Consider the following 25,283-nt stretch of genomic DNA (forward strand, 5'->3'; position numbering starts at 1 on the left):
TAAAGTTGAAATAGTCAAATTCTTTATAAGCACTGCTATTAAACTGTAGGGAATTTGAGAAAAAAATTGTACGTGTACTGAGTATAGCTCAATAAACAGTATGTATACACCAGAAAAAAGACAAGAAAAGAACACAAGTTAGAAATTAAAGAGTTCTGTTGCAGATGTATGTTTATCTTCCAACCAGCTGTGATACTCTTTTGATATTCTATAAACAAACAAAAACTTAAGCCAATAATGAACTTCTCAAAACAAAACAAAAATATGCAGTTACACATATTAGCAGGTAAATTAAGAAAATACAAGAACAGATGCTCAAAAATGTGAGAGGCAATACTGTTTGAGGAGAATACAAAAAAAATGAGTTGAAAAAATACTAGAAGCTATTTTGCTCAGGTGTGCCCTATACCCTTCCAAAAACCAGTTAGAAAAAATCTCCATCCTACAAGAGAGAACAGAGGCATAAGGCTCAGTCTCAACTTCTTCACCCCGAAGGCCTTATATTAGAGGATGATAAAGATACCAATAAGTCCTAACTTATGTCCTTCTGCTACAATCAGATTTATTTACGCTAATAAGCTCTTCTTACTGGCTTAAATTCTTTTTTGAAACAGGTTAAGTATTAACCAAGAAGTGAAAAAAGCACCTTTCATCAAAAATAGATCAATATTTCTTGTTAAAATGAAGACTGCTGATTCAGCAGGTCTGGAAAAGGACCTGAGATTATGCACTAACAAGCTCCCATGTAGGTGATATAGATGATGCTGGTTCACAGACCACATTTTGAGTAGCAAGGTCATAAATGTGTATGTTGTAAACTGGTAGGCTGCTGGTACAGATACGTATTGTTTGGCCAGCACAATATTAAAAATTGGAAAAATTTTCACAGCTATACAAATTCAAAATTCTTTAAAAAAAAAACAAAACAAACAAAAAAAGAAAGCCCCACAAGACTTGCCATTCCAACATGGTAAGAATTAGCAGGGGTTATAAAGCAGCCCATGTGCTCTTCAATTTGCCAGATCCCCATCCTTTCCTCCAATTCCCTTTTGATTGAAACACAGCTTCACTTATTTCACGTGCCTAACTCCTTTGGCCTAGATGACCAAGCCAATCAATTGCTTCTATCTAAAAATATCAAACGTACATCAACTTTGTTCCTCATTAAGGAAAAATTAATTTTGAAACACAGGAAGACTAACTGTGGTATAGTGAAGGACTATTTGGACCGAGGACAGGAAAAAAAAATCACTAAGATTGCAAAAAGAAAATTAAGAGAATAACAAGGAAAAATCTACAAGCCACTAAAATTACTGATGCATTTGTTCTTATGAAAGTAGGAATCAGAATATCACTTAATTTGAGAAGTCAAGTCACATCTTACAAAGCCTAGTCCTCCAAATACTTACAGAATTCATGAAACAAGAAATACAAGTAAATAAATAAAACAAAGTCCTCATTTTAGTTTAAACTTGACACTAATTTGACTTTCTACCACCCTACACAGCTGTAGGACTTCATAATTTACACCGTTCTCACATTCACATTTAAGTATTACAACCGTCCATTTCATAGATTAAAAACTGAGACTCAGAAATGTTTCATGGCATGTCCAAGTGAGTACAGTAGACTGAATTATGTACCCCAACAAAAGACATGTTCTTTATTTTAACCTGCATTCCCATGGGTTTTTACCCATTTGTAAATAGGAAGATTTGAGGATGTATTATCAGTTAAATGGTGGACTTATTTGTGAATAGGATTTTCTAAGATCCTATATAGGTATGACCAAACTGAATGACAGAAGACCTTAATCCATAAGATTAGAGAGTTTATTAAGAGAGGAAATTTTGAGACAATCCGAGGAGCCAGAAGCCAATGCCAACTGGAAAAGTGGACCCAAGGAGAGAGAGAACATAATGGGAGGCACAAACGCAAGCCAAGGAACCTGAATGATTGCAGCAAGCCAGTTCCAGAACACCACAGACTTCAGGGAGAACACAGGGCCTTGCCAATGTCCTGATTTTGGACTTTTAGCCTCTGAAACTATGAGACAATAAAGGCTTCTTGTTTAAGCAAACCTATTGTTTGTTAATTTGCCATAGCAGCTGTTTTTGTTTCCTAAATAAATACCATGAAATGGGTTGGGCTCAACAACAGTTTTGAGACTAAAACAAAGCCCAAACCAAGGCATCATCAAGGTAATGCTTTCTTCCCAAAGACTGGTGTTCTGGGGCTGGCTGCTGGCAATCCCTGGTCCTTGGATCCTCTGTCACATGGCAATTTGCATGGCGGCCTCTTCTGGCCTCTCTATTCTTTTCCGGGTACCACTGAATTTCAGCTTCTCGCTTCCATGGCTTTCTCCAAGTCTGTTTTTCATTCCACTTATAAAGGACTCCAGTAATAGGATTAAGACCCATCCTGATTGATCTGAGCCACATCTTAACTGAAGTAACATCGTCAAAAAGTCCTACTTACCATGGGTCACACCTACAGGAATGGATTAAATTTAAGAAGCTGTTTTTCTGGGGCACATAAAGCTTCAAATCACCACAGGAGCCCTGGCAAACTAAGACAGTGACTTAACTATAAGGGGCAGAGCTGAGACTCAGAAGTCTTGTGACTGAAATCCACTGCCCTCTCCACCAAAAAGAAGTTACATTAAACACAGCACACTAGAAAGTCTCTACACTACCTAGTCAAAATCCACCACAAACAATTTCCCTCATTTTTTAAGTGATAAACCTATAGGACCTTTGGATCTATAGGATCTTTGGTTTTGTTATTTATGGATTGTATCTGTAAATGAAAGACTGGTAAACTACTCTCTGAACTCAATTCAACTCAGTCTCACTATTCAAGCATCTAGTTAAGTGTCTTCTATTAAATGCTAGAAAGTACAGTGTTCTATATACCTGGTAACACAGCTCAGCAAGTTGCGGAGATTCTCTCACTGCCACTGGGCCTGTTCTCCCTTCAGTTCCTTTCTCCAAGATGTTTAAGATGGCATGAAGGCACGTCCGAGGGCAACCTAACACTCCTACACAAACCAAAAGGAAATTCAACTTTTCTATCAGAATTTCTGCATTAAAAACCTTAAATTACCCTTACAAAAGTAAACATATGCTCTTCTTAACACCCTTTCAAATACTGAAAATTGGTAAAATTCCAATTCTCTAAGGTTCCATTTGTCTAGTCTTAATCTGAAGACCTAAAGACTGACCCATCACATTAGCTGTCATACATTACTTATTTCTTTCAATGAATTATCCCATGAGCCCAGAAATTAATAAATGACCATTTAAATACACAAATATGGAAAGAAATAAATGCCTATGTGTCTTATGGCTATACCTGGATCTTGTAGATTTGTGGTACTAACAGGTTTCTTCAATTCAAAGCCCAATAGGTAGAGAGCAAGATTGGGTGGATTGCGTTCCAGAGAGGTGATGAGAAGATTCAAGATGTGGATTCTTGTTTCATGACGAATTACAGCTAATTTCTTTTCAAGTTCTGTTCCTTAATTCGAAAATGATAAAACACAATTACAAAACAAAAGTTAGTATAAGCCAAATTTAAAAATGAAAAAAATTTATTCCAACTCTCCATTCTTTTTTTTAAACTTTAGTTTACCTAATTAACCATTATGTTGGTTTCACTTTGTTCAAAGAGGTCTCCCAAAGGTCTTGAACATTTTATTCTAGAAAATTCTTAATTTCTCTATCACCACTAGGCAATTAACAACTTCAGGTATTATTCTTTATCTTAAGTATTCATACACAATAAGAAATATGCATATCACTCTAATGCGTACCATCTTCTAGACGTACAAATTCTTCTGTATCTTCACTATCCAAACATTCCACAAATCCAGCCATCAGCTTCTGACTTACACTCTGAAGTCATACAGAGATAAAAATGGCAAATTATCAAAAGTTTCTAAATATTAAAGAAATTATGATAAATGATGTAGGTTTATATAAACATTTATCTGTAAAGAAAAAGGCAAATCTGCTCCAAACAAAGTACTTAGGTTTTAGTTTCTTATTTTTTAATTCATAGAAAGGTCAGTTCTTTAAATTGCCACAAGTCAACTCTATAAAAATAATTAAAGAAACAAAAATTCAAAACTGTCCATTTCAAAATCTGTTTACATAAGTTTCCCTCCCAAAAGAATCAAACTAGTTTTTTTAAGTAACATTAAATCACTGCGTCATGACCTCTTCATTATATATTCAATGCTATGAGACCTTAACTAAAATATAAAATAAAATTCTCATCTTTTCTCTTTCAAAATGAATTATGTATTACCAGTTCTATATTTCTGGGCTGAGAGATGAGATACTCCTCAAATTCTCTAGAAGTTAAGCAGGATATTGAGAATAATAATTTATACTAAAATGAATGTTAGTGAACTGAAAATGTTCGATATCCCGATTACAGACATGTGATTTCTTGGGCAATTTCATGAACCTTATCCAAAAGCCACTATATATATATATAAAATCATAAATAGTGATTCTCAATCTGGATGGTGCCACCTCTCCATGGGAGCAACTGGAAATACGTAGGGCTGTTTTGAGATACCACAACAACTAGAGGTTACTATTGACAGACGGTAAGCAAAAAACCAGGGATGCTCAAGTTCTTGCCATGTAAGGGATAGTTACACACAAAATGAAGAACTGTCCAATCCAAATGCCAGAAGAGTCCTATTTAAAAACTTTGTGAAGTAGTAAACAATAAAATCGTTCAACTAGCTAAAGCAGTGATTTCCAAACATAAAGATTTAATGGGATAAATGTCTATATATAGGGGGAAAAATAGATGATTCCCCAATTGTAGCTACTGAGTAATGAGAAACAGAACTATTACAAGTTGAATAAAAGGAAAACTTAAAACAATCTACAGTGTAGTATCAAATGAAATGACACGGCTGTGGCTCTCTAGGAAACCATCCTGAACTGCAGAGGCTCATGTATAGGCAATTGACAGAGGGTGAAACAAAAGTAGCAAAAAACAAACATAAGCTGCAACTGTAAACCTAACCACTTTAAATGTGACTGGGATAGCAGCAGGCACATCAGGTTATACAGCCACACACTTACCACTGTGAATAGTATTATCTACAAATACATACAGCCCAGTACATGGATAGGGTTTTTCACCCATCCTAATATTCACTTTAAAGAGAATTTTTCCACAAGTAAGAATATGATTTCTCCACAGACACATCTGACTTTAAATTACTCAGAATTCACCAAAAAATAACAATGACAAGAACAACAAAATCAGTTACCTGGTCATGTGTGAAATCTCCAACCAATTTTATCTGAATATTGCAATTGCAAGAGATACAGCAGAGGATCTTGGCACTTTCAAAAGCCAATTCGGGATTAGTATTGCCATGATACAGGTATCTTTAAAACAGGAAAACATTTGAAGAACCATGTGAGGAAACTTTTGGCTTCTGACTATTTTCAATAAAAACACTTAGAACCAGGGCTTCCACTAGCACACTGAGCACTTTTGGGCGAACTTGAAAAAGAATCCCCTCTTTTAGTAGATTCAGCCAGAGCACAGCAGCATGTTGACTGGAATTCAGTCGCCATCAGCCAGGAATCCTTGGTTCACTGGATAACTGACATAACCATATATTAGACTAAGAAATAAATCTAAACTTGTTGGTCAATATTTTAATCTGAACTGTATGCATGTGTGTGTGTGTGTGTGTATACACATAGATAAATACTCTAATTTTTTTTATTACAGAAGTATGTTCACTATAGAAAACATGGAGGTGTGAAAAAGTATCAAGAAGAAATTAAATCATAAGCACACAGTCTAGGGAGAGCCACTTCTAACTCATTCTACTGCTCTATTTTTTTAATTGCTATTTTAGGATCATATTACCAAACTATTAAAAATTCTTTTTAAAAAAAACTCTATGGCTATATAATATTCCAAAATTTATTTAGCCACTTTCTATTGGACCATTAGACTGATTCCAAATTTTTAACAAACATAAATTACAAATTTCCATTATTGTAAACATAGGTAATGTGAATCCCTGTACACTACAAATCTCCAAGTATTTAAGCTAGATTAAGGTCTAAATTTAAGCCAAATCTGTTATCAAGTAACTTGAGGATACTTTGAGTCTTTACTACTAAAACAAAAAAAATACATCTCCTTTCAATCTGCAAACATGTAACAAAAACAGAAATATGGCTACTAAACAAATATCAATCTGTGAATCTCCTTCCCTAAAAAGAAAATGATTACTACATTTTTGTTTTATTTATTCATTTGTTTAACATTCACCTTATTTTTGGAAAGGTAATATATTTACATGGTACACAATTAAAAAGGTATCAAAGGACATAAACTTTGCTCCATACCTCTATCCTCCAAATACCAATAACCCTATGGGAGGCAAACAATATTAAGATAACATCATTTTAGACTTAGAAATCTTTAGGAGATAGAATAAATTAGGAAGGAGAAAATAAATTCCAAGTTTCAGAGAGGCTAGAGAAGGCAAAAAAAAAAAAAAAAAAAAAAAAAAAAAAAAAAAAAAAATGAAGCAAAAAAACCCCACAAAAATACAAAAACAACAGGTAATGAATCAGGGATCCTACTAGATTTGGAAATCGAAGCTAGAAATGCCCCTCTGATCATCATTTCTTCATTTCTCTATCTACAAATGTAACCTACCTGGCAATGTTCACTACATTATCTGCCTTCTTAGTCCTGGGATTAATTCCTTGCAATAGCTGTTCTAAAGGAGAGACTATTAGAGCCAGCTGACTCTCTCTTAGAAGATCCATAAAGAGATTTTCCTTTTGAAGAGTAAGATTGAGAAGTGCAAGGCAATGCTGTACTGCTTTTTCCAAGTGTTTCTTCCCTATAAACAGAAAATGAAATTAGAAAGTTCTAACTGAATCTTAGAAATTAATAATCAATTCTTAGGGAAAAAGGATAAAGGACAAGTTCCAGATTCTAAAGAACTTGAATTTTTTAAACTGTCAGCAGCAACTTCACAAAATGACTCACCCATGCAATTCAGTTATTTTCATGACCCAGATTACATTTATGGAATGGCTTCTTGATTCAATTCTCCTTTACCTTTTAGGTAGTGGTTTTTTAGGGCAGTGGTTTTCAACAGAGGGTAATTTTGACCCCCAGAGAACATTTGGTAATATCTGGAGACTCTTTTGGTTGTTGAAACTGGGGAAATGCTACTGGTATCTAATGAGTACAGGCCCACAATATCCAAGACAGTCCCACAACAAACAATAATTCAGCCCAAAACATCAGAGTTACCAAGGTTGAGAAATCCTGATTCAACAATACACATAACTCATGGAAAATCTGCAAAGCAGCAGAAAAACAAGGATCTCCTAAAATTCCAAAATTCAAATTTAAAATTTTGGCCTATTTCTCTCTACAGTTTCTTATCTGTGTATTCTGATTACACAGTTCCAATTCATATGTCTGTCTTTTCTCATTTAGATCACAACCATCTGAAGTAGAGGAAATATAGCATAGTTGCATACATAGCATACTCCATAACAAAGCTGTGCTGTGGAGTCAAACTGCCTACGTTCAAATCACAGCTCTGACATTTACTTGGGAAAATGCAAAACCTCTGAGCATCAGTTTCCTTACTGGAAAGTGGAAATAATAATACCTACCACATATGGTACAGATTAAATGAGTTAATATATGTAATGCACTTTTAAAGAGCCAAAGGCATAGTAAGCAGTCAATAGGTATTAATAATTAGTAGTAATAATAACCATATTAAATGAAATTTATTAAACATTTACTGTATCAGGCACTATAATAAGTGTTTAATAAATATTATGGGCAAACAAAAGAAAAAGTACTTTAGATTACAGTTAGGCAGTCAAAGTGATAGAAAGATAACTAGAATTACTGACAAACTATCCTGCAAGGACACAGTGAAAGTCTCTGTACTGTAGCCTATTTTCACTTACATTTTCATTTTACGACTCTCTGAATATACCACCTCAGATACAGAGAGAGATCCTTACAGTGAAAGAGAATTTCAGAGATCATCTATTTCAAACCTTTGGTTTAAAAAAGATGAAATTATCAAGACTGTTTACAAGATACAAGGATATTCAAGCACATACCAGGGAAAGGAGCATAGGTATCAAGCTGTTTAACTCCTTCTTCCAGTAAACTAAGAGCAAGCTCCAACATTGGTGACTCATTCAGAAGATGATACATCAGACTAAATCCTGGTGGCTTATAGGCTATGATTTCTTCTCCTAAATAGAACATAACACAGTCCAAGAGATGGTGAATTAGTATTTTTGTCACACTCTTCATTTCTATGAAATGTATGAGATTTGTAAATTAAATGGCATCTAAACAGATGAAAGCAATTTTCAATTTAAAGACATGACACACACCTATATGATGGTGAGTCCCATAAGGGCTGATTTGCATATAGCAGTTACCTATTACATATTAAGTCATTAAAGAATCTATAAGGCAGTGTCCTTGGTCTTTCCTTCAGTAAAAATGTTATTTTATTTTCTCTTAAGAGGAACAACTAAAATGATTAAAACAATAGAATAAAAAGGATTAAATTCTAATTCTATACTTAACTAATAGCTGACAGTTTGTTTGAAAGTGAAAGGAACAAATTACCTTGTAGTTCCACAAACTGGTCTACAAAATCTTCAAGTTGGGGCTCATAATCTCTGAGCAATTTATAAAACACCTCCGAAACAACTTCAGCAACTTCCCACTACAGAAAAACACATATTTCAAGAACAATAAAATAGGCCAACATGATATCCTTGCCAGACTTTTTATTCCTCCCACTTCTTTTCACCAGAAAATGAGTCAAGTCCCCCATCTACATTATTATTTTATGCTAAGCAATATGGAAATCCTAATTCACTTGGCAACTGTCTAATTTTTCAAGGTAAAATATTTTAAAAAGCATTACTCAAACATTTCTATAGCAGCTTTTTGGGCTTCATTAACAAATCTTAAGCACTTAGTGTCTGGTTATATTTAATTTAGAATTAAACAACATCAGACTTGGACAATTTTCCAAAGTGTCAAATATTTCACATTTCTCTAAGAATTTCAGCTGGATAGGCTCTGAGAAATCATCTAAGCTAACCACCTTACTTTACAGGAAGCTAACTGAAGCTCAAAGCAGTGAATGATTTACCCAAGACCATAAACCTTGGCAGCAAGAGCTGAAAGTCAAGCCTAGGTGTTCTAATTTCAGACCCATGTTCCATCCTATGGCTACAACCAAAAAAGTTAAGCAGACACAAATAATTGGTAGTTTTGTCCCAAAGGACCACAGTACCATCTCCTTATTAAAAATGTTTCTAAAACCTATGTAACAATAAGGAAAACTATTTATGTCAAAGGAAGAATATAAAACTGTACATAAAATTAAACTTTGTTTAAAAAAGCCATTGTGTGGAATATTAATATGCATTTGGTAGCTGAGTACAGAATAGTTTTTTTAAGTTATTTTATAATCATTATTTCCATTGCACCTAATTTTATCAATTGGGCCTACAGGATGATTTTTTAAATCATTATATTTATTATTTCACTTTCTGTATTTTCCAAATCTGTTAAGGAAATCTCTTTATTTAAATTAAAAAATCATATCACTGTACAATAATGGATATTTGGCTTGACAAATATACACACTTCCTCTAACAATCTGTGTCTGTTATTTATCTGAATCCAAAGCAGTGCTTCTGGTAAAGAATTAGTGCCCTCAAATATAGTTACATAAGGTAAGCATCAAGAAAACTTTAAATAGTGAAATGATTTCACAAAATTGAGAGCAAGTTTTTTAGGGTAACTATGTTGAGGAAGAATTGAAATCAGTGTTAGGCAGGGAAAGCAGCATTTGAAGTGTACAAATATGCATAAATGAAAATCAGTAACACCTAGCAAAAATTTGACTGAGCTAAACAAACACTTAGGTCATAACGACCTTCTGAAGAAAAGAAAGACAAGACATTTAAGACAAGTTTAAAAACATATCAGAACATTTTGTTGAAGAGATTGCAATCATCAGCATCCATTACTCATCTGAAATGACTTATCTTTAATGACGCATGGCTGCTATTGTTTTCATCCAATCAGAAAATATATGTTAACAAGGTAGTTGCAGAGCTTAAATAAAATGTTACGTTCCTCTCAGTGTTTATTACTACTACATGGGAAGCAAAAATTATAAGGTAATTGACAAAGAAGGAACTTCAGTTATTTGTGATTAAATATTAGAAATAAACTATGTCTATTGATAGAGAAATGAATAAATAACCTACTCTATATATTAGCAATGGATATTATGCTGCCATTACAAAGTTTTCAAAGAATCTTTAATGACATGAAAAATGTTCAAGATACACTACATTAAGTGGCAAAAAAGGCGTACAAAAATATCTCAAATTTATTCATGTATATGTGCTTAAGAAAGACTACCAGCAATTATCCTTTGATAACAAGATTATGGATGATTTAATTTCTTCTTATATTTTTCTATATTGTCCTAATTGCCCCAAATCAGTATGAACTGAATTATTTTAATAATCATTAATACAAACAAAAACCCAACAGGTTCAAAAAGAGCAAATTATAAAAATAAAGCAGAGCTGTCCTTACAAAATACATCCAAGGGTATTCTGTGAGGCAATAAACAGTATTATAAACTAAAGTGAATTACATCAGAACCTGGAAGGGTCTCTTACATAGCTTAGTGGTTATGAGCTTGGATCTGGAAGAGTCCTAGGTTCATATCCTGGTCCTGGACCTTAGGCAAGTTCCTTAACCTTGCTAAGCCTCCATCTGTAAAATGGGAATATTAATAGTACCTGCCTCACAATAATACTGGAATTACATAAAATGATATATATGATAAACTCAGTGGCAAGCACCTTGCAAACAAAGCAATTATGTACATAAATGTCAATGTTCCCTCAGCCTCCACCATGGAAGACATGTCTAATGGATAATACTCCTTCCCACTAAACTTAAGACTCCACAACCTAGAGTACTATTAATCAATAGAAATTTGTGTGCAAGTTTAAACTTATTTTGATCCCTAACCTAGAGGATCACAGAATATTCAGAGTAAAGAATGAAATTACCAATTACCTAAATCATCCCAGTAAGGAGTAGTGCATTTCCAACAGCCAAAGTTTTGACATTTTTGGTTCAATTTTGGTCAAATTTTGTGAAGGACCTGAATGACTATGATTCATCAATTAAATTACTAATCACTATTAACTCAGTGCTTTGATTCTAATGACCAAATTTATTTTTAATGCACATTATTTAATTACATCATGGGATTTCAGATTTAAAAATATGAATTTTACTACTTTCAAAAGCTAACATGAATTTACAGTACCTCATACCTTTCATTAAAAAAAAAAAAAAGACAGTGAAAGAATAAGGAAAACAAGTGTTTCTCTAACTTTTTCTCTAACCTTTTCAGCTGCTCTCCGGTAAGCTCTTGTGCGGAATCGGAGAAACACAGAATCTCGAAGGAACTGCAAATAAGGATCGAAGCCAGGGGGCCGCAGTCCAGCACCCAAATTAGAAGGAAATGAGCTCTCCACCAGGGTACTAATAAGCCGGCAGAAGGCCCGAGTCAGTGGGTATTCTTCACATCGAGATTCTATTTCATTTAGTTCAACCTTCCAAAGAAAATAAGGAAAATTTGGTAATAAAAACTATCAGATATGAAATGCAGCATTTTGCAGACTTTACCTCATTAATATTGCCATAATATCACATTACTAAAACAAACATAACAGGTATTACCTTTTTTCATTTAGAAAAAGACTCAAAATTATCATATGAAACTGTACCAATCAGAAAAAAGAATTTCCAATTCCCACACACTGTTCCCAGCCTTGAATTAAAAAACAGAGATCTTAAACGTTTCTTTGAAAAAGAAAGAGTGAGGGAAAGCCATATGGACCACACTCCCCTTTGTCCAGTGTATGGATGGATGAGTAGAAAAATGGGGGCAAAAAAAAAAAGGCACCCAGTGTTCTTTTTTACTTTAATTGTTCTTTTTCACTTTAATTTTTATTCTTATTATTTTCGTGTGTGTGGTAATGAAAATGTTCAAAAATTAATTTTGGTGATGAATGCACAACTATATAAAGGTACCGTGAACAAGTGAATGTACCCTTTGTATGACTGCATAGTATGCGAATATATCTCAATAAAATTGAATTAAAAAAAAAGAAAAAGAGTGAGAGTAGAGACAGAAGAAAAGATAAACTACAGCAAGTAAATTCTCACTTCAGGTTAACTCAAGTAACCTAATTAAATTGAGTTCAAATCCAGAACTTTCAGTTTAGACGGCTGTCATGTAACATCTTTTTCCAACTCTGAAACCTTACGTATCTTGATTCCTTTTACTAAGAGTTTCATCTCCATGTTAACACTGACCAGAAAACCCTTCAAATGAAAATGCATTAAATTTGAAAATTACAGGAACTTAAGAGCATAATAATAATTTTTCTTTTGTCATTCTTTTCATCATTACATGAATGCATGAATATAGCATTTAAACTAAAAGGAAAACTTTACCTCAATACCAATAGCTTGCCTCTGGTTCGGAGCCCTCACAGTCTGCAGTATCTTTAAATAATAAGAATTAGATGTTAGGAGCATTCCTCATTCATCAATGAACAGTAGTGGCTTTGTATTATAATAGTCATATACTAACCCATCACATCCACACATCTTACAGCAATGCCTATCAGACATGATCATTGAGGAGCATCTGATGGACTTTCATTAGCATCTGTCTCAGGTTGTTATAGCTTTCAAATATCTGGGATGCAGAAAACTGGTGATTTTTAAGTACACACACGAGTTTATTTTCCAGCAAATCTCCACTCAAGTATTCTAGGAATGAATCTTAAAAAGGACTTATGGGATGAAATCTCACCAGTGTTCAAGACACTTGTCTGTTCACAACCAGCCTACTGCTGGAAAGAGAAAAACAAGATATAAACTTAACAAGAATAGGTTTCTTAAGGTGGGCAGGTTAAGATATTCTCTGTGACCTTCCTAGGGGCCTAAGAGGTCTATGATACTTAATGTCATGATATACTTACTATCATGATACTTTTTTCTCTTGCAAGTCAAGAATATAGCATTAGGTAGAATCCCTTTTAAACAATAGTGTTGCTCTAAAGATAGAAATGTAAACCCAATTACATTTCAACTTAAGTATAAAGAAGCACTAAGATCTTAGGACACTGATAAGTACTGACACACTCAAGAATCAAAAAGTGTAGTATCAATACAAAACCAAAAGTGACTCAGCCTCTCACCATCAACTCAATTTTTGTTTTTATAATGTATTATTACATCTTTAGGCCACATATGCTAGGAAATAACCTAGAATATTTTACTGCTTCAAAATGGCTGCATCTCTCTTACACTGTTTTATTTCCAAGCCAAACACATATTCCACATAACCATTTTCCTAGAGGTATTTATAATGCACATCCTTATCTTCCTTTTTTATTTTACCAATATCAGAATAATTACATTTGACAGTAAAATTCCAATAGGACTACATTTAGAGAAATAAAAAGTTCATAATACCTGACACTTCAAACTTTTTCTCAACCCATATATTTTCCCTCCTATGTCAGCATATGTACATTCCCTAAGGGTGCAGAAGTCATATATTCATTCCATCACATTTCCACTTTTACCCAAGGTTAAGTTTATGGTTCTGGAAATAAACCTTCATGATCACCAATAAAAACCTCTTCTGGCTGCTATTAATGTTTCTGTGCAAACTTAGTACATAGTGGGCCACGCATGTAAATAGGAAAACAAACCCAGTAACAATATGTTGCTATAGATACTTCATTTTTCCAGTAGAGGTCACGAAGGGCATAGAAGGAAGAAGCAGAAAAAGAGGTATTCCCCAAACTTAATGAGCACAAATACCTTCCGAAGGCTTTCATTAGCCTAGTATTGAAACCAGAGTTGAAGAATTCTGTTCATTTATTAATATCTTACAGATGTTGAAAAACAAAGTAGTAAGAAAAATATATGAAAAACCAATCTCCAGTAACCTAGTGAAGTAGTCAATTGATCCAAGAGGAAAACCCAAGCAGACGCTATGCTTTGTCCCAAAATCTTAACTTTCTAATTGGAAAGTTTGTAGTATGCTACAAGTCTCAAATTGGATACTCTTGTTTCTATGATATTATCAAGCCTCACTTTCTAAACTGCAATAATAAAAATAAGAGAGCTCGTTAATATTACCTGAGTGTATTCCAATGATTGCCAGAGGGAAGCAGCAATTTCAGGAGATTTTCCAAAAGCTGCAAGTGTCTTCAGTAGTTCAGCTTTTAAAACAGGGGGGATACTGCATTGCAAGAGTCCTAGTATCACCACAACAGGGGTCCACTGAGGATGTTCACAGAGTGCCAAACGAGCATTTTCACTCTGATAATTAAATACAAGAAGAACAAGAAAGACTTACCATTTTTATAAGGAAAAAAAAAAAGACTAAGAACCATCTAAATTAGTACTTATACTGAGTACTCTTTGGTTTAACACATATTAAAACAAAGATAAGCCTATCATTTATGCTTGAAGTTTACTAGTGGATTAAATCTAAATCAGATCACTACTTCAGTCAATTTCAAAGTATGGGGGAGAAATTGTCTTTGCAGAATTAATCTTACAGTTCCAAAGATGGAAAAGAATACAAACAGAGATAAGCTCTCTGTCAGAGTCACATAAATCTTACCTAGGCACTTTAAATTGTTTCTGGAACAATGTAACACTGTAACATAATATATGAATGAATAGCCAATAAATGCCTTGTACTTTTCTAAGAAGAAAAATGAAGCATTAATCCATTCTAATTCAATGGGAAATATTAATAACTTTAAGTTTAGGTGATTAATGTTAAGCACTATTAGAAAAATCAAAAAGAAAACAATCTCTATACTTCAGAAGGAATGTCAGACTAAGCAACTTAACTTTGTTCTGATGAATAATAGTAACTGGAAGAGATTCTGAGAAGGGAAGTGAGGCAATGAAAATAGTGCTTTTACAAAGATTTAGGGCACACATACACACATACATACACATATATCCACACCTATGCTAGGAAATGTGGAAGCCTGCACAAAGATACTTATCTGTCCTGATTATTTTCTTTCAGGTGTAGGCTATTATTTTCATTGTAAGTTTATGCCAACAAACAGGGCTACCACACTTTTACCCTCTAAAGTTAAGAAATCAAAAAGTTAAGTATAGAATACTAAATATATGCTAAATTTATTATCCATAAACTTTAAGGGGCCCATTAAAAAGCCACTGTGTTGTATTACAGATAAAATTATACTCTCACATGCTGTGGATGGGTCACCTACCCAAGTAATGATGGTAGATGTGAGCTGTAAAAAAGCAATCAATCCATCTTGCTCCTTCTGGGTGATGCCACGTGAAGGAAGGTGACGATACTGGACAGTACTTGCACTTGGAAGATCTTTCCGAAGGTGTTCATGGTAAAGTATTAAGGAGTGAAAGAAATGTTCCCAGGAAACAGGACTGCCACCTGCTCCCTGAATATTTTCAACTGTAAAGAAAGGGAGCACAGAATTTTTTCTCAAAAGTTTCTAATCATCTGCTTGGAAATGGAAAGCAAAAATGAATTTAAAACAATGAACCTTGTTTGCCTGTCTTAGAACAAAGCAAACTTCGCCCTAGATGCATGTTGCCCTGTCTAGATGAGTAGTGGTTGAAAATGGATTAGAATCCCTTCGATAGCTAGATCTCTGGATTAATTTTTCCTCATGGCTAATAACAGGGTGATATCCATGTAAATGTAAATGTAAATTATTTTGGATATTAGTTACCTACTTGATATCTAGGATGGCTCTCTCTGCTGTCATATAATTATATAGGGTTGCTTTTTCCCACAGAATAATTCCCAAATGTTGAACTTAAATTCCCAAAGAAAGAGAGAAGTATGGTCTAGATTTATTAATTACCCTATACCATTATATACCAAGCTATGGGAGCAAAAGCATAGCATGCAAGACAGGCAAGCCATGACAGAACAGTCAAAACACTAGCTTTGGAGCCAGGCAGAACTGCATTCCAATTGTAGTTGCCTAATTACCTGTCACCTTGTATAAATCAATTAATCTCAGTTTCATCACCTGTTAAAATGAAAATAATATCTACCTAACAAAATAGATGTTTAATAAGTATTTGTTTCCCTTCCCTTTTGCAGTGTTTTTGGTTTAATCAGGCCCAACTCTGAAAATTAAATGAAGAAACTGGGAGCGGGTCAAGAGAAAAACTGTAAGCACTGAAATTTAGAAAATAAGCACTCAGGAAGATAAATTAAAGAAATCGAACTGATGTAGCAATATATACCATACGTGTTCTCAGAAATGTATATATATATGAATTGAGATTTGTTAAACTGAACTGTATTTTAAAAGACAGAATTCTCCCATCTGTGAGACCATAATCAAGACATCACTCTGCATAAAGCCATTGTGTGCTTCTTTCCCCCTATTACTGTAAAAATAATTTATATATTTGGTAGAATCTAGCACAAATAACCAATATTCTTTACCAATCTGGGGATAATGAACTCAAGAGTGTCATAACAAACTTAAGCAACCTTCAGATTTCCCTTACCATGGCTACTACCATTGACTTTGAGCAGGCTGAAACAGTAGTGGGCACTCTGTGGCCCATTGGCCAATCCCTGGAGCATTTTCAAGTAAGGAATATAAATAGTTGGAGGCAGTAAGTCACCCATTTGCCTAACAAACTTTGATAAGACAACCTGAAATAGAAAAAAAAAATAGTCTATATAAGGCACATTTTAACTTTAAGGCAAGATAAACTATATCTAAACCAAATTATTTAAGTGCTCTGATGTAATCCCCTTCAGAACAAAATAATCTGGCATTTTAGTTATGAAAAAATGTTTTCTGAAATGTGCCATTAGCAATTCAATGTAAATTACAGAATAACTTTTTGTGACAGCGAAGTACATTTCTTTTAAAACATCTCAATATTGCAAAATGTGACTACTCACATTTTAAATATATAAAACAGCTGAAGAAATTTACTCATTTAAAGTTAACCAGCAAACTAATAGGTATACTTAGAGCCCATAGTTCCTAAATCCTAGTGAAATTTAGCACAAAGACTTAGGAAGGCAAGATAATTTTTGACAGTAACATAAACAGATACTGTTTTCTGGTCCCTCCAAAACCATATTCCTACACTCCTGTTCGCTTAGTCCACTTCTTAATTTTTCCTCCTTTCATTCCTACGTCTTAAATGTATTATCTACAATTAAAAATATTATTCAGGCTCATTAGTTGGAACTCAGAACAAAAAATGCTATAGATCTCTGGAAATTATTGTTAAATCTATTAGGTAACAATGGTTTTATGAGGACATAGGGTATATAATTATATATACTTATTTTTCAGAGATAAATACTTAACTATTTAGGGATGAAATGCCATGTTGCCTATAATTTACTTTAAAATACCCCAGCAAACTAAAAATAGTAAAAATAATAGTAATAGATGAAGCATATATGGCAAGGTGTTAGCTATTAAATTTAAATGCTGCACATTCATTATAATTATTTTCTGTTCCATATGTCTGAATATTTTCATAACAGAAAGTTTCAAAAATTTTTACATCTTTGAATAAATCCTTATTCACTTTTTAAAAATGGGGACAAAATGAAACAATAAATGTAGGAAAGACAGTAAAAAAAAAAGCTATATAAAAAAGACTATATTATGGCCATGTATTCTCTCAATTTTATTCCAGGAGTCTATATTTCTCTACCTGTGCCAGTAGCACAGCTTTGACTGCTGTAGCTTTGAAATAAAATTTGAAATCAGGAAAAAAAAAAAAGAAGACTATATAAAAAAATAAAAATATATAGCATAAAAGCTTCTATAACAGGAAATCCAAAACAGATGATGACTGATAGTACAATCTGTCTTATTTACTTGCTACTGCGCATCATACTTTTGTTAACAGAGAATAGAAAATGGACTTTTTCCTATATTATCTATTGATTCATAAGCATTTTTCATCAATTACAACTTCTAAGTCTTTTTCTGCAGTATCTGTACTTCTCCTATCTTCTTCAACCTGGTAAGAGTGATGCATTTTGGTTATTATAATGCATATAGAAGACAAACTAAAATTTTAAAATTCAATAAGTGACTTATAAAGAACTTTTTGACAATTAAAAAGAGTCCAGACAGATTCTGTCTCTAATGATTCAGATACATACCTGGTATCTAATAAAGTTCTACATGGAGTACAAAACGATCAGAACTTAAATTTAAGGGATTCAAGTTTTCTTAAATTAAGGGAAAAAGTATAAATTTCTAAAGATTATACTAGTGGTCATTTGGGTTAACAGCAATAAAATCAGGGAACAGCACTTTTTCATCTGTGCCCAAGACTCCCAATTACTATTCAAGAGTATAAAAGTAGAAAAAACTAAAACCTCACCTGGCGTTGAGGAGGTCGCTGATGAGCCACCCCTAGGTAAGAACCCATGATAGTGGATGTTTGAAGAGGCTCTGAGGGACACCAATATTCCAGAGCAAGCTCCAAATTAAAAGCATTCTTTTTATATAGCTCACCAATCTGCAAAGAGTAAGCAAAGCCTCTAAGGGAAAATGACCATATTTTAAAAATTACTTTTAAATAAAAATGTACATTTCCATTGAATTCACTTGTGGATTTAAGGTATCAGACCTGAAAATTTCAAAAGTTAGGGTGTGAAAATAATGGAGGGAGGGAGAAATGACAATCTATCCAATATAATGGCTTACCAAGAGCATTAAGTGTTCCAGATCCCTTCTAAGTGAAATGGGAGGTTCATTACCCATCTGCATACTCATGTGAATCATTCGAGCATCTTCGTCTGCCCGATTCCTTAATTGCTTCACCTGTTAAATGTATTACATGTGGTTTAAAATATAAATTTATGACACAAGGGTTAATAACAATAAAATAAGGAAATTAGGGCAACTGTCTTAAAGTGATTACATAAAAAGAAAAATATTATTTAAATATCTATTCCACCTTAATGATGCAAAGAAATATGCTAGGAATTTTACTGCAAAATTACCATCCATAATTTATAATAGCTAAAACTTCAATGAATTTACCACTATAACGAAGTTAAGTATAACTGTAGTATTTCTCAGTGGGGATGCTACTGACATTTTGGGCATGACATTTCTTCACTGTTTAGGATTATCCTACAGATTGTAGGACATTAGCATGCCAAGAATTACTAATAACACCAGTAACACCACTACAGTCATTGTAATAGGCAAATCTGGCCCAAATCATTTCCTAAACACCCTCTAGAGACATTACAGCACTGATTGAAATCCACTGCCTTATAATAATTGGATGAAACAAATGTCAACAGAAACAGGAAACTACTTCTCCCTTTAAAAAAATCACTAGACAAATCCACAATTATAGTTGCATATTTTAACATTGCTCTCTCAATAGAAAAAGTAAACAGAAAATCAATAAACATATGGAACACCATCAACCAACTTGAACTAATTGGCACTTATAGAATACTACACACAACAACAGCAGAATATACATTCTTTTCACATGCACATGGAGCATTTACCAAGACAGGCCATATTCTGGGCTATAAAACAAGCCTCAACAAATTTAACATAATTGAAACCATACAAATTATGTTCTCTGACCACAACAGAATTAAACAAGAAGTCAGATACAAAGAGATATCTGGAAAATCCACAAATATTTGAAAGTTGAACAATATATTTAGATAACCTATCAATCAAAGAAGTCTCAAAGAAAATTAGAAAATAAATTATACTGAACAAAAAAGAAAACACAGCATATCAAAATTCATGCAAGGAAGCTAAAACAGTGACTACAGGGAAATCTATAACCTTAAATGCTTATATTAGAAGGAAAAAAGGTTTCAAACCAACAATCTAAGCTTCTATCCTAAGAAACTAAAATGAGAAGGGCAAATTAAACCCAAAGCATGAAAAATGAAGAAAATAACAAAGATAAGAATAGAAATCAATACAACTAAAACAAAATGTTACAGAATATCAATAAAACCAAAACCTGGTTCATTACAAAAATCAATAAAATTGACAAACTTCCAGCCAGGCTAACAAAGAAGCAAAGAGAGAAGATATAAATTACCATTAGGAATGAACGAGAATATATCATTAAAGACCCTACAGATATGGAAAGGATAATACAAGAGTATTAAGAACAACTTTATGCCAATTAATTTGATATCTTGGCTGAAATGGACGAATTCACTGAGAGAAACATTTTATCAATGTTCATTTAAGAAGAAATAGATAATCTAAATAGTCCTACATATATGAAAGAAATAGAATGTTTTTATCAAAAACTTTCCCCAAAGAAATACCCAGTCCCAGAATGACTTCACTACTGAATTCTACTATGCATTTTAGAAAGAAGTAATACCAATTCAACCCAACTTGCTTCAGAAAATAAAAGAGGAAGAAATTTCCCAACTCATTTTATGAGACCAGCATTACCCTGATACCAAAATCTGGCAAAGATCTTTAAAGAAAAGAAAACTACAAAGTAACATCCCTCATGAACATAGACACAAAAATATTTAACAAATTTTAGTGAATCAAGTCCAGCAAAATACAAAAAGAACAAAGCCACATGACTGAGTGAGGTTTACCCCAGGAATACAAAGTTGGTTAAATTCAAAAGCAAATTAATGTAATTCATCATATCAACAGAATAGAGAAGTAGTAGAATCATATGATAATCTTAACATACAAAAAAAGCATGACAAAGCTCACCACTCACTCATGATAAATTTCAGCAAACTAGGAATATCTCAACCTGACAAAGGGTATCACAAAAACCCTACAGTTAATGTACTTAACGTGAAAGACTGAATGCTTATTTCCTAATTGGGAAAAAGGCAAAGGTATCTGGTCTCACGAATCCTAGTCAACATTGTACTTAGAGAGCATAGCCAGCCAGTGCAGAACATAGTAAAGAGAGAGAGAGAGAGAGAGAGAGAGAAAGAGAGAAAGAGAGAAAGAGAGAAAGAAAGAAAGGCACACAGCGTGGAAAGGAAGAAATTAAACTTTTTTCACAGATGACAAGATCATCTACAAATACTCTACAAAAAAGCCAGTACAACTAATAAGTGAGTATAGTAAGGTCACAGAATACAAGGTCAATAAACAAAAATCAACAGTATGTCTATATACTAGCCATAAATAATATGTGATTTAAATTTTTTAAAGTACTATTTACAATAACATTTAAAAGCATAAAATACTTAGAAATAAATCTAACAAAATATAAACAAGATAAGTATGCTGAAAACTACAAAATATCAATGAGACAAATCAAAAAAGACCAAAATCAATAGAGAATAGAGAGATAATGTCATATTTACAGATCATAAAACTCAATATTAAGATGCCAATTTTCTCCATACTGATTTATAAAGTCAAGGCAATCCCAACCAAAATCCTGCCAGGAATTTTATACAGAAATTGACACTGATTTATACGAAAAAGTAAAGAAACAAGAATAGTCAAAACAATTCTGAAAAAAAGAAAAGAAAGCTGGAGTACCTCCATCACCTTATTTCAAGACTTACTATAAAGCTACTGTAGTCAGGACAGTGTGATACTGGAGAAATGATAGAGACTTTGCTCCATGGAACAGAACAGAAAGTAGAAAAGAGATCCACAAATACATAGGGTCAATTGAATTTTGACAAAGGAGCCAAGGTCATTCAACAGAAAAAGGATGGTCTTTTCAACAAATAATACTGAAACAATTGCACATCCATGCGCAAAAAAAATAAATCTTGACTCACATCATACATCATTTATAAAAATACAAAACACATCATAGACTTAAAGCCTAAAATTTAAAAACCCAAGAAGGAAACACAGGAGAAAATCTTTGTGATCTTGGGTTAGGCAAAGACGCCTTGAATAAGACATAAAAAGCATGAACTATAGAAGAGAAAACTTGATAAATTAGACATCATAAAAAAATTAAAACTTCTGCTCCTTAAAAGACACAACTAAGGTAAGATTATCCTTCCATAATCAAAGTCCCATCAGGACTACTAACTAAAAAACTTTAAGCCTTTTTGACTTCTTTTCCTCAGATGTAAAATGAAAGGGTAAGCAAGTTTCCTATTCCAAAATTCTGTGATGTTAACCTATCATGACCTTCAAGGTTGCTGGGGTCCCAACTTATCTGTAAGTACTGCTTAACTATTCTAGTCTTGAGTAAGCTATCCTTAGCCTCAAGAAATCCATTGTAATTTACTGTCCAAATCTCTCACTCACTTACTATCTATATTTTTCAGTATATATGTCTTATCTCCAACTACATTATCAATTCTTTGCTGGTAGGGAAAGAGTATCCTATTTATTTGTTGTCTTCACAACACCTAGCATAGTACCCATAATGTAGGAGAAACTCAGTGTGCCAGTTTGAATGTATTATGTCCCCCAAAATGCCATTATCTTTGATGCAATCTTATGTGGGCAGACACATTGTGTTGATTAGATTGTAATTCTTTGAGTGTTTCCATGGAGATGCGACCCACCCAACTGTAGATGCTAACTCTGATTGGATAATTTCCATGGAGACGTGGCCCCGCCCATTCAGCATGGGCCTTGATTAGTTTACTAGAGCACTATATAAGTTCAGACAGAAGGAACAAGCTTGCTACAGCCAAGAGAGACACTTTGAAGAACACAGGAGCTGAGAGAGGAGCTGCAGCTTACAGAGACATTTTGGAGACAGCCTTTGAAAGCAGACTTTCGTTCCAGAGAAGCTAAGAGAGGACAAACCCCCCAAGATCAACTAAGAGTGACATTTTTGAGGAGCTGCAGCCCAGAGAGGAACGTCCTGGGAGAAAGCCATTTTGAAATCAGAACTCTGGAGCAGATGCTAGCCACGTGCCTTCCCAGCTAACAGAGGTTTCCGGACACCATTGGCCATCCTCCAGTGAAGGAACCCGACTGCTGACACCTTATCTTGGACACTTTATGACCTTATGATTGTAACTTTGTAACCAAATAAACCCCCTTTATAAAAGCCGATCCATTTCTGGTGTTTTGCGAAAAGACAGCATTAGCAAACTGGAACACTCAGTAAGCATTTTATTCATCAAATAATGTTTAAGAACTTCCTCTTTGTTGCCATTCTGGGTACATTTTTCCAATTGCCTTATGTTTTTCAGGAGGTCAGGAGGTATGGTATCAGAATCACACAATGGTATTAGAAGTGTAGAATCATCAGGGTCTTTTTTTTAACACACACGCACAGAAAAAGGATTTTATAGGGCTTTGTCCCCCTCATTTACTTCCTACCACCATTTTGATGGTTTCCTTGGCTGTAGTAGCACACAAAGCATATATTCTGAAGGTGCTGTCTGCAATGGATCTAAGAACCCTTTTTTGAATCAAAGTTACAGCCTTTCCATTCCAGTTTCTTAAGTCCATTTGCTTTATATGTATCATTGCTGAAGCCCATTTACACAATACGAAGTTTAAATATCTATAAAGCTGGACATTTCCCACTGTGCTTCTTCCAGATAATGCATAAAAATATTAAATAAGGCCAACCTTAATACTGATCCATGGGGTAAGCCTGTGATTAATAATTTTCTACCCACAGAAACATTTTCATTTATCTACTTCTTCCTCACTCTAAACCACTCTCTATGTCAACTATTTCTTCCTTTTAGCTTATATTCTCAGTTAACAGGTTTTATATTATTTTACTTTCACGAGTCACAAACTGATTCAACAAACTGATGGACAAATTGTAACACTACTACTATCAAATTTTAGTTTGTGCCTAAAGTTTTCAATCATTTCAAAACTAATCAGGTTTAGTCAGTTAATCATCAGTTTTAAATACTGTATAAAATTCTTCCACGACTTTTTACTCACTCTACATTGCACTTACCTTCATTGGCATAAGTGCAAGGAAATCTGTAATGAGATAATGGATTCTACGAATATAAAATTCCTCCTGATAGAAGTTTTCTGAACCCACTACAGATTCAGTGAGGAACAGGAAAACATTGTCGGCAATAGCGAGCTCTGCCATTGCTTCATCTGCTTCCGTGAATTCAGTTAGAGCTAGAAATATATTTTGAAAAACAGTACATGGAGAGAAAATCAGATTACAGTATCTCATAATACTCTGTTGACGGTTCAAAATTCAGATCACTTCCAACCTGCCAGCATGTGCCATGCACAAAATTAGGCTGTATATAATGGTAATTGACTCTCAAACCCCACAGAAGAACTATAAAAATGCAAAAAATACATTAGAAGAAAATGTGCTCTTCTTAACATCACATTTATTGAAAATTACTTTAGAGATACATGTTGTAACACTGATGTAGACAGGGAGCTATTATCCAAACATTAACATACTAAAATGATGCAAAGGCTTTAATCTCAATGAAATAAACTGGGTCATTCAGAAAAAGTTTTGACAGCCAGCAAATAAAAACCCAAAACTTGAACATGACCTATTAGGTAATGCTACAGAATTTGGTAATCAAGCAGCTAAAATTGAAACACTAAACCTTAATGATAAACTGGTCTACTTAAAACTGTACAACTTTTTATTTATTTGAAAAATTTCAAACAGATATCTAAAAATAGACTAGTATAATAATCTCCACATACCTATCACCTAGCTTCAATATTACTAATTTACGGCCAGTCCTGAGTCATCTATATCCCCATGCAAACCTCCTCTCCATCCTTATTACATATAAGCAAATTCCAGTCATTCGATCATTTCACCATAAATATTTCCATATACAACTCAATGATACTTAAAAACAAAAACAAAAATGAACTACATATATGCATATAACACCATCAACATATCTTTAAAAATAGTCAACAATTTCTTAATATCAAATATCCAGAGAGTGGTCAAATTTCCAATGGTCTCATACATGTCAAGAAAAGATTTCATTTTTGTTCTTGCTTTTTATTTTCTGTAATGTATGTTTGCTTGAATCAGGTTTCAAATAAAGTCTGCACATTGCATTTGGCTGACAAGTCTGTAGGCTCTCCCTAGATCTTTTTACTTTTCCCTAGCAACATATTTACTGAAGA

General features: G+C 33.6%; 1 protein-coding gene across 4 annotated transcripts in view; it reads right to left on the reverse strand.

The window, feature by feature from the left end:
- Positions 1-25,283, reverse strand: part of NUP205 (nucleoporin 205) — a 114,618-nt gene that overhangs the window by 50,852 nt on the left and 38,483 nt on the right. For all 4 annotated transcript variants that reach the window (XM_037836097.1, XM_037836094.1, XM_037836098.1 and 1 more), the window contains exons 8-22: positions 24,109-24,284; positions 18,924-19,040; positions 18,598-18,735; positions 16,738-16,888; positions 15,456-15,661; positions 14,335-14,517; positions 12,631-12,681; positions 11,514-11,723; positions 8,686-8,785; positions 8,163-8,300; positions 6,718-6,907; positions 5,300-5,420; positions 3,815-3,896; positions 3,355-3,519; positions 2,916-3,040 (exon numbers count right to left, since the gene is read on the reverse strand). In XM_037836097.1, the coding sequence (XP_037692025.1) occupies positions 2,916-3,040; positions 3,355-3,519; positions 3,815-3,896; positions 5,300-5,420; positions 6,718-6,907; positions 8,163-8,300; positions 8,686-8,785; positions 11,514-11,723; positions 12,631-12,681; positions 14,335-14,517; positions 15,456-15,661; positions 16,738-16,888; positions 18,598-18,735; positions 18,924-19,040; positions 24,109-24,284 (2,153 nt within the window). The remainder of the gene's footprint in view (positions 1-2,915; positions 3,041-3,354; positions 3,520-3,814; positions 3,897-5,299; positions 5,421-6,717; positions 6,908-8,162; positions 8,301-8,685; positions 8,786-11,513; positions 11,724-12,630; positions 12,682-14,334; positions 14,518-15,455; positions 15,662-16,737; positions 16,889-18,597; positions 18,736-18,923; positions 19,041-24,108; positions 24,285-25,283) is intronic.

The sequence above is a fragment of the Choloepus didactylus genome, chromosome 5 (assembly GCF_015220235.1).
Source record: "Choloepus didactylus isolate mChoDid1 chromosome 5, mChoDid1.pri, whole genome shotgun sequence".
In the NCBI taxonomy this organism is placed as follows: Eukaryota; Metazoa; Chordata; class Mammalia; order Pilosa; family Megalonychidae; genus Choloepus; species Choloepus didactylus.